Source organism: Mya arenaria, chromosome 14 (assembly GCF_026914265.1).
Source record: "Mya arenaria isolate MELC-2E11 chromosome 14, ASM2691426v1".
Lineage (NCBI taxonomy): Eukaryota > Metazoa > Mollusca > Bivalvia > Myida > Myidae > Mya > Mya arenaria.
In genome coordinates, this window is record NC_069135.1 from 26,653,327 (window position 1) to 26,664,373 (window position 11,047).

The following is an 11,047-nucleotide window of genomic DNA, read 5'->3' on the forward strand; positions in this document are numbered from 1 at the left end:
ATTTTTCTCTGCATATTACAGTATAGAATAACATTATAGCCAAACGGAGCCGGTGATCGAATATCATTCTAGGCAACCCCGACGTCTGCTTCTTGTAGGGAATCGAGAGCCCTAAATTTTAAGAACTTAGCGGACCTCATACCATTTTTTGTTACGGAGATATCTTCGAGATTAGCTCCCCCTTACAGGCTATATGGGAGCGCGCTAAAAGTCGAAACAGTCGCGAAAATTGGCATACTTTGACGCATTGACGCATTAGTTCCCGGTGACCTAATATCATCCCAGGCACCCCAGGGGTGCTTCTTGTAGGTTTTAGAGTCCCCTAAATGGCAAAATTAGTCCCAGCCTCATCACGTGCAGGGATGCTGAGATATCTTTGATCATGCATACCCCTGTTTTGGGCACTTTTCGCTGCATATTACAGTATAGAATAACCTTATAGGCAAACCGAGCCGTTGATCAAATATCATTCCAGGCACCCTGACGGATGCTTCTTGTAGGGCATCGAGAGCCCTAAATTTTAAGACCTTAGCGGACCTCATTTGGTTACGGAGATATCTTCGAGATTAGCTCCCCCTTACAGGCTATATGGGAGCGCGCTAAAAGTACGAACAGTCGCAAAAATTGGCATACTTTGACGCGTTAGTTCCCGGTGACAAAATATCATACCAGGCACCCCCATGGGGTGCTTCTTGTAGGGTTTAGAGTCCCCTAAATGGCAAAATTGGTCCCAGCCTCATCACGTGCAGGGATTCTGAGATATCTGCGATCATGCATACCCCTGTTTTGGGCATTTTTCGCTGCATATTACAGTACAGAATAACCTTATAGGCAAACGGAGCCGTTGATCGAATATCATTCCAGGCACCCTGACGGATGCTTCTTGTAGGGCATCGAGAGCCCTAAATTTTAAGACCTTAGCGGACCTCATACCATTTTTGTTACGGAGATATCTTCGAGGTTAGCTGCCGCTTACAGGCTATATGGGAGCGCGCTAAAAGTACGAACAGTCGTGAAAATTGGCATACTTTGTCGCGTTAGTTCCCGGTGACCAAATATCATCCCAGGAACCCCCAGGGGTGCTTCTTGTAGGGTTTAGAGTCCCCTAAATGGCAAAATTAGTCCCAGCCTCATCACATGCAGGGATGCTGAGATATCTTCGATCATGCATACCCCTGTTTTGGGCATTTTTCGCTGCATATTACAGTATAGAATAACCTTATAGGCAAACGGAGTCGGTGATCGAATATCATTCCAGACACCCCGACGGGTGCTTCTTGTAGGGCATCGAGAGCCCTAAATTTTAAGACCTTAGCGGACCTCATGCCATTTTTGGTTACGGAGATATCTTTGAGATTAGCTCCCCCTTACAGGCTATATGGGAGCGCGCTAAAAGTACGAACAGTCGCAAAAATTGGAATAATTTGACGCGTTGCTTTCCGGTGACCAAATATCATACCAGGCACCTTCATGGGGTGCTTCTTGTAGGGTTTAGAGTCCCCTAAATGGCAAAAGTAGTCCCAGCCTCATTACGTGCAGGGATGCTGAGATATCTTCGATTATGCATACCCCTATTTTTGGGCCTTTTACGCTGCATATTACAGTATAGAATAACATTATAGGCAAACGGAGCCGGTGATCGAATATCATTCCAGGCAACCCCGACGGGTGCTTCTTGTAGGGCATCGAGAGCCCTAAATTTTAAGACCTTAGCGGACCTCATACCATTTTTGGTTACGGAGATATCTTCGAGATTAGCTCCCCCTTACAGGCTATATGGGAGCGCGCTAAAAGTACGAACAATCGCGAAAATTGGCATACTTTGACGCGTTAGTTCCCGGTGACCAAATATCATCCCAGTCAATCCCAGGGGTGCTTCTTGTAGGGTTTAGATTCCCCTAAATGGCAAAATTGGTCCCAGCCTCATCACGTGCAGGGATGCTGAGATATCTGCGATTATGCATACCCCTGTTTTGGGCATTTTTCGCTGCATATAACAGTATAGAATAACCTTATAGACAAACGGAGCCGGTGATCGAATATCATTCCACGCACTCCGATGGGTGCTTCTTGTAGGGCATCGAGAGCCCTAAATTTTAAGACCTTAGCGGACCTCATACCATTTTTGGTTACGGAAATATCTTCGAGATTAGCTCCCCCTTACAGGATATATGGGAGCGCGCTAAAAGTACAGACAGTCGCGAAAATTGGCATATTTTGACGCGTTAGTTCCAGGTGACAAAATATCATCACAGGCACCCCCAGGGATGCTTCTTGTAGGGTTTAGAGTCCCCTAAATGGCAAAATTAGTCCCAGCCTCATCACGTGCAGGGATGCTGAGATATCTTCGATCATGCATACCCCTGTTTTGGGCAATTTTCGCTGCATATCACAGTATAGAATAACCTTATAGGCAAACGGAGCTGATGATCGAATATCATTCCAGACACCCCGACGGGTGCTTCTTGTAGCGCATCGAGAGCCCTAAATTGTAAGACCTTAGCGGACCTCATACCATTTTTGGTTACGGAGATATCTTCGTGATTAGCTCCCCCTTACAGGCTATTTGGGAGCGCGCTAAAAGTACGAACAGTCGCGAAAATTGGCATATTTTGACGCGTTAGTTCCCGGTGACCAAATATCATCCCAAGTACCCCAGGGGTGCTTCTTGTAGGGTTTAGAGTCCCCTAAATGGCAAAATTGGTCCCAGCCTCATCACGTGCAGGGATGCTGAGATATCTTCGATCTTGCATACCACTGTTTTGGGCATTTTTCTCTGCATATTACAGTATAGAATAACATTATAGCCAAACGGAGCCGGTGATCGAATATCATTCTAGGCAACCCCGACGTCTGCTTCTTGTAGGGCATCGAGAGCCCTAAATTTTAAGAACTTAGCGGGGCTCATACCATTTTTTGTTACGGAGATATCTTTGAGATAGCTCCCCCTTACAGGCTATATGGGGGCGCGCTAAAAGTAGAAACAGTCGCGGAAATTGGCATATTTTGACGCGTTAGTTCTCGATGACCAAATATCATCCCAGGCACCCCCAGGGGTGCTTCTTGTAGGGTTTAGAGTCCCCTAAATGGCAAAAGTGGTCCCAGCCTCATTACGTGCAGGGATTCTGAGATATCTGCGATCATGCATACCCCTGTTTTGGGCATTTTTCTCTGCATATTACAGTATAGAATAACATTATAGCCAAACGGAGCCGGTGATCGAATATCATTCTAGGCAACCCCGACGTCTGCTTCTTGTAGGGCATCGAGAGCCCTAAATTTTAAGAACTTAGCGGACCTCATACCATTTTTTGTTACGGAGATATCTTCGAGATTAGCTCCCCCTTACAGGCTATATGGGAGCGCGCTTAAAGTCGAAACAGTCGCGAAATTTGGCATACTTTGACGCATTGACGCATTAGTTCCCGGTGACCTAATATCATCCCAGGCACCCCAGGGGTGCTTCTTGTAGGGTTTAGAGTCCCCTAAATGGCAAAATTGGTCCCAGCCTCATCACGTGCAGGGATGCTGAGATATCTTCGATCTTGCATACCACTGTTTTGGGCATTTTTCGCTGCATATTACAGTATAGAATAACTTTATAGGCAAACCGAGCCGGTGATCGAATATCATTCCAGGCACCCCGACGGGTGCTTCTTGTAGGGCATCGAGAACCCTAAATTTTAAGACCTTAGTGGACCTCATACCATTTTTGGTTACGGAGATATCTTCGAGATTATCTCCCCCTTACAGGCTATATGGGAGCGCGCTAAAAGTACGAACAGTCGCGAAAATTTGCATACTTTGACGCGTTAGTTCCCGGTGACCAAATATCATCCCAGGCACCCAATGGGGTGCTTCTTGTAGAGTTTAGAGTCCCCTAAATGGCAAAATTGGTCGCAGTCTCATCACGTGCAGTGATACTGCGATATATTCGATCATGCATATCCCTGTTTTGGGCATTTTTCGCTGCATATTACAGTATAGAATAACTTTATAGGCAAACGGAACCGGTGATCGAATATTATTCCAGCCGATCCGACGGGTGCTTCTTGTAGGGCACCGAGAGCCCTAAATTTTAAGACCATAGCGGACCTCATACCATTTTTGGTTACGGAGATATCTTCGAGATTAGCTCCCCCTTACAGGCTATATGGGAGCGCGCTAAAAGTACGAACAGTCGCGAAAATTGGCATACTTTGAAGCGTTAGTTCCCGGTGACCAAATATCATCCCAGGCACCCCCAGGGGTGCTTCTTGTAGGGTTTAGAGTCCCCTAAATGGCAAAATTAGTCCCAGCCTCATCACGTGCAGGGATGCTGAGATATCTTCGATCATGCATACCCCTGTTTTGGGCATTTTTCGCTGCATATTACAGTATAGAATAACCTTATAGGCAAACGGAGCCGGTGATCGAATATCATTCCAGGCACCCCGACGGGTGCTTCTTGTAGCGCATCGAGAGCCCTAAATTTTAAGACCTTAGCGAACCTAATACCATTTTTGGGTAAGGAGATATCTTCGAGATTAGCTCCCCCTTACAGGCTATATGGGAGCGCGCTAAAAGTACGAACAGTCGCGAAAATTGGCATACTTTGACGCGTTAGTTCCCGGTGACCAAATATCATCCCGGGCACCCCAGGGATGCTTCTTGTAGGGTTTAGAATCTCCTAAATGGCAAAATTGTTCCCAGCCTTATCACGTGCAGGTATGCTGAGATATCTTCGAGTATGCATACCCCTCTTTTGGGCATTTTTCGCTGCATATTACAGTATAGAATAACCTTATAGGCAAACGGAGCCGGTGATCGAATATCATTCCAGGCACCACGACGGATGCTTCTTGTAGGGCATCGAGAGCCCTAAATTTTAAGACCTTAGCGGACCTCATACCATTTTTGGTTACGGAGATATCTTCGAGATTAACCCCCCCTTACAGGCTATATGGGAGCGCGCTAAAAGTACGAACAGTCGCGAAAATTGGCATACTTTGACGCGTTAGTTCCCGGTGACCAAATATCATCCCAGGCACCCCCAGGGGTGCTTCTTTTAGGGTTTAGAGTCCCCTAAATGGCAAAATTTTTCCCAGCCTCATCACGTGCAGGGATGCTGAGATATCGTCGATCATGCATACCCCTGTTTTGGGCATTTTTCGCTGCATATTACAGTATAGAATAACCTTATAGGTAAACGGAGCCTGTGATCGAATATCATTCCAGGAAACCCCGACGGGTGCTTCTTGTAGGGCATCGAGAGCCCTAAATTTTAAGACCTTAGCCAACCTAATACCATTTTTGGTTAAGGAGATATCTTCAAGATTAGCTCCCCATTACAGGCTATATGGGAGCGCGCTAAAGGTACGAACAGTCACAAAAAATGGCATATTTTGACGCGTTAGTTCCCGGTGACCAAATATCATCCCAGGCACCCCCAGGGGTGCTTCTTGTAGGGTTTAGAGTCCCCAAAATGGCAAAATTGGTCCCAGCCTCATCACGTACAGGGATGCTGAGATATCTTCGATCATGCATACCCTTGTTTTGGGCATTTTTCGCTGCATATTACAGTATAAAATAATTTTATAGGCAAACGGAGCCTGTGATCGAATATCATTCAAGGCACTCCGACGGGTGCTTCTTCTAGGGCATCGAGAGCCCTAAATTTTAAGACCTTAGCGGACCTCATACCATTTTTGGTTACGGAGATATCTTCGAGATTAGCACCCCCTTACAGGCTATATGGGAGCGCGCTAAAAGTACGAACAGTCGCGAAAGTTGGCATACTTTGACGCTTTAGTTCCCGGTGACCAAATATCATCCCAGGCACCCCCAGGTCTGCTTCTTGTAGGGTTAAGAGTCTCCTAAATGGCAAATATAGTCCTAGCCTCATCACGGGCAGGGATGCTGAGATATCTTTGATCATGCATACCCCTGTTTTGGGCTTTTTTCGCGGCATAGTACAGTATAGAATAACATTATAGGCAAACGGAGCCTGTGATCGAATATCATTCAAGGCACTCCGACGGGTGCTTCTTCTAGGGCATCGAGAGCCCTAAATTTTAAGACCTTAGTGGACCTCATACCATTTTTGGTTACGGAGATATCTTCGAGATTAGCTCCCTTTACTGGCTATATGGGAGCGCGCTAACAGTACGAACAGTCGCGAAAATTGCCATATTTTGACGCGTTAGTTCCCGGTGACCAAATATCATCCCAGGCACTACCAGGGATGCTTCTTGTATGGATTAGAGTCCCCTAAATGGCAAAAGTGGTCCCAGCCTCATCACGTGCAGGGATGCTGAGATATCTTCGAACATGCATACCCCTGTTTTGGGCATTTTTCGCTGCATATTACAGTATAGAATAACGTTATAGTCAAACGGAGCCGGTGATCGAATATCATTCAAGGCACCCCGACGGGTGCTTCTTCTAGGGCATCGAGAGCCCAGATTTTAAGACCTTAGCGGACCTCATACCATTTTTGGTTACGGAGATATCTTCGAGATTAGCACCCCCTTACTAAAATGGGAGCGCGCTAAAAGTACAAACAGTCGCGAAAATTGGCATATTTTGACGCGTTAGTTCCCGGTGACTAAATATCATCCCAAGCACCCCAGGGGTGCTTCTTGTAGGGTTTAGAGTCCCCTAAATGGCAAAATTGGTCCCAGCCTCATCACATGCAGGGATGCTGAGATATCTTCGATAATGCATACCCCTGTTTTCGGCATTTTTCGCTGCATATTACAGTATAGAATAACCTTATAGGCAAACGGAGCCGGTGATCGAATATCATTCCAGGCACCCCGACGGGTGCTTCTTGTAGGGCATCGAGAGCCCTAAATTTTATGACCTTAGCGAACCTAATACCATTTTTGGGTAAGGAGATATCTTCGAGATTAGCTCCCCATTACAGGCTATATGGGAGCGCGCTAAAAGTACGAACAGTCGCGAAAATTGGCATATTTTAACGCGTTAGTTCCCGGTGACCAAATATCATCCCAAGCACCCCCAGGGATGCTTCTTGTAGGGTTTAAAGTCCCCTAAATGGCAAAATTGTTCCCAACCTCATCACGTGCAGGTATGCTGATATATCTTCGATTATGCATACCCCTTGTTTTGGGCTTTTTTCGCTGCATATTACAGTATCGAATAACCTTATAGGCAAACGGAGCCGGTGATCGAATATCATTCCAGGCACCCAGGTATTATAATCATGGATCTGCTTAATGATGCTCAGTAAACGTAGTTATTGCTTTCTTTCAAATCTTTACTGCTCTTGAAATGAAGTTAGTGTACGAACTAATAAATTTTGAGATTGAGATTTGGAAATTTACAACTGTGCTTCTTTTATTTAAGAAAATGAGCGCATCAAATGACCATACACATCATTTAATATCATTGTTAACTTAAAGCGTGCTCTGAACAATGTGCTACAACATGAAACATGTGTTCAATGATATGTATTACTCGTATAAATATATACATGTTTTTATATGATTTTTTTTTGTGTGTTTTTTTTTTCAATAAAAATACATGCACTTAGGATCTGCTTATTCTCTTTTCAGGTTTCCAGACATGAATTTGGCCACGGAATTATACTGTCATTCTACAGCAAATCCCTATTGAGTTGCTCACTCCTCCTCTGTGCCAGTTGCACTCTTGCAATTTATTTATTTTATTTTCAATTTTCTTTAAATAAATGTTAGAATTGTCGTGTTTTAAAAAACCTCAAACGGAATGTACCATTATTGAATGCATATAATACTAAATACCAGCGGCTACTTTGCTATGCAAATCTCCGTCTTTCCTCCGCCTCTTAGGGGAGATCACTGCTTATTATATAATATACAAAGCTGCAAGGGAACAAATCTTTGCATAAATCATTTGAATCGTTAGAAAATGAGTTGTCCTTCTTGATATTAGTTTAAATTGCATACCAATATAACAGTTTTACTCTATTAAAGTGGACTTTAATAACTAGTCGTACAACATATAAAGTCAAAATTAGTCACGAAATGTCCATAAGCGCTTCGCTTAAAGAATCCATAATAGTCACAAAGTTTTCATGAAAGCGTTACACTGAAATGTTCCACAATAGCCATGGCGGCATAAAGCGCTATACTTTCTCTTCAGTCATTTCAATGCCAAACGAGCCAATGAACGCGTTTATAAAAACAATGCCAACTACAAGCACCATAGTTGCGTTGTTGAGACGCGTCTTCCCTTTGTTCCATCGAATTAGCAGCGCTCCGTCACCCGGTTCCTTTTCTGCCTCCAAGCTGGCCAACTTCACGAGAAACCCCGCAACGATGAACTGTAAACAACTTCCACTATTAGTTTGTTGTTACTGGGCGGAATTAAAACATGTCTGACAATATATGTCTTAAAAACGCCATTGTTTTTGCCTAATTTTGGTAAAACATCTCGACATTGTTTCTGAAATCAATATCTATCTGGAAAATGCTTGCTTCAAAACATTTAAATTGTCTTGAACTTGCATATACAAAACAAAATTCTGCTCAAAGAGAATCTGCATGTATGATGCTGTTTTGAACCGTGAACTTCAGAGCATAATTATGTGACTAAGGCTGTAAATGACCTACTTTCCGAGTGTTAGTCATGGAGCTCTTAATTGGAGAAGATTTTGAGGGATACAAATGTGGTCAACACAAACAAGATAATCCCAACATATACCATTATGTATCGATAAAGGCATCGCAAGTGGAAGCCAACGATTTCAGTCCATATAGGCGGATAACATTTGAGTAGTTTATAGATTTTGCAAGACCACCGAAATTAGAGGCTATGGCGATACCTCGATTATGTTTCTTTGAAAACAATCAATTATATTAGATCATAGCAATCTGATTTATGTTCAGCGTCAAACAAAGCGCAAAAGAATAGAAAAATATTATTCTTTCATGGATGTATTTTTGTGTTTCCGGTCATGTGACCAGTGCTTGGAAAAAGTTCCATTCCCGATGGAACATGAGTCACACACATCAACGCGCCCATTGTTTCAATACGTCACAGTGTACTTTTAATCAAATATAATAACGATATTCAAAACAGAACGATCAAAATATTAATTGTTTGAAAAATCATTCAATTATTACTAATTGTGAAAAACTATTTAACATCAAAATTGATTTGAAAAAACTGTGCATCATAACGTCAGTAAATAACGACGCCCTCGCATTTTGGTAAAAAAAATGCTATTTTTGATATAAGATCTTATCACATTTGCAACATGTATATATTAGTTGCCGCTAGAACACCATATTTGTGTTTAATTTTAAATGTGCTAAATATCTGCTTTTCCTTCAAGTTTTGAAGGTTGAAAACTTCCCCGTCCGATGTCGCTTAACACGGTATCAAATTGTCATGGTCTCTTACCTGCGCATGATGCATTCTCTTACCTGAAGAAGAACTGACATGCAGATGAGGACAATGTTTGGATAGTAGAATTTGTAACCCGGGCCAGCTTTGACCAGGGCTTTAAGCTGAGAGGCGTTGGCTATCACCAATGCAACGTCAAATAAACCGCTTGCAATCGTCTTCCTGGTGTTGTAGTTGAATACAGTGTGGTCGTTCTGTAAAATAGCAGTTTGCAATTAAGTAATTGATTTAAAATAAATCGACACAATTTTCATAATTAAAATTATTCCGTCTCTCATGTAATTTAATACTATTGGCGTATTCGAAATGAACTCTGAATGAGCATTTAAAGATATAATGTTATCGGTCCTTAAAAGACGCCTTAAGATGGTAAAATGTTCTAAATCGAAACAGATCGAAGCAGAATGTAGAACCTGTCCGGGTTCACACAACAAAGAGTAAAATTAATGCAATCAACAAAGTAATAATTACTCCATCTCCATCTTCGTCGGCCATTTTGAAAGTTGGTGTTTTTCTTTCCTCCCTTATTGAAGAAGCTGCCTTAAATATAACAATACAATTTCTGCACTTCTAAACCACAGTTAAGTTCCTTTTCCTTTTCTTTGTACTCACTCAATCAGCTACCTATCACAAACTTTTAAAGATAGTTGGTTTGGAATTTTCTTCCTTTAATTTTAAATTGTGCGTCTTACACTTTTGACAGTGGACTCGAGTATGGGTGTTTGAATAATTTGTTTTCAAACTAAATTGTGAAATGAAGCGAAGAAACATGATACCCGACTTGATTTTCGGACAGTTTTAAAAACAGGTAATAAACAAGTCAAGACTGTATACAATTAAATAACAAGCAACGTGTGTTTAAACGCCAGCGTATGTAACACATCGATACAGATTAGTAGTTTAAACTACATGGTTATTGTGAACATAAAGAGTTGTTAGGCACTACATTTCGACTTTCTAATTTAAAAGGAGTACCGTTAATCTACAGCAATTTTGGATAAACTATTCATTTTTGGTATCGGGTGTGCACGTTGATTGTATTCAAACAGTTCCAAGACTATCCACGTCTTGTTATGTTGTTGGATATAACACACTGACAGAATATTATTATGGTGCTTTAACGTGCGTAGTTTCTAACATTGACAGATGGGACCCCTCGTTTACGTTCCTTCCGGAAGACGGTTTGCATATTTTGTAGTAAGGCTTGTGATCAGACATGCAACATTGAATTGACAGTCAAGTGACCAACCACACGACTATGTTTCCGTCAATATGCTTAATGTAAAGACCAGTTAAAAACTCACTGGACTCCATATTTCTGTTGATCGAAGCTCAGGAATTAAAGTCGATGTAAAGTCGAACCCAAACACTTTTGTTGAAAGGATTCTTGGTAAAACGAGTCATGGGAGTAGTTTGAGTGAATTTCATGTCCCCTTTCCCACCACATGGAATATTCATAAAACAACAACAAAATCGGACCAGCGGGATAGCGCTTAATTCTGTACTGGAATAGTGTAAATATTGCATTACATGTCACTAAAATGCTTGATTTCCGTATGTTTGATTTCTTTTCTTTTTTGCACTTGAGGCTTACCTCAGACGCTGCGTACCTTCATACCACACAAGGCTACATAGAGCTACACAAACTCCGGGA

At 42.4% G+C, this 11,047-nt stretch overlaps 1 protein-coding gene across 1 annotated transcript; it reads right to left on the reverse strand.

The window, feature by feature from the left end:
• Window positions 1-7,710: 7,710 nt before the first annotated feature.
• Window positions 7,711-10,152, reverse strand: LOC128218186 (ninjurin-1-like). Its single transcript, XM_052925768.1, has 3 exons — window positions 9,865-10,152; window positions 9,414-9,587; window positions 7,711-8,308 (listed from the first exon to the last, which is right to left on the reverse strand). The coding sequence occupies exons 1-3, from the start codon at window positions 9,886-9,888 to the stop codon at window positions 8,111-8,113; spliced, it is 396 nt and encodes a 131-aa protein (XP_052781728.1). The 5' UTR covers window positions 9,889-10,152; the 3' UTR covers window positions 7,711-8,110.
• Between the last annotated feature and the right edge of the window lie 895 nt (window positions 10,153-11,047).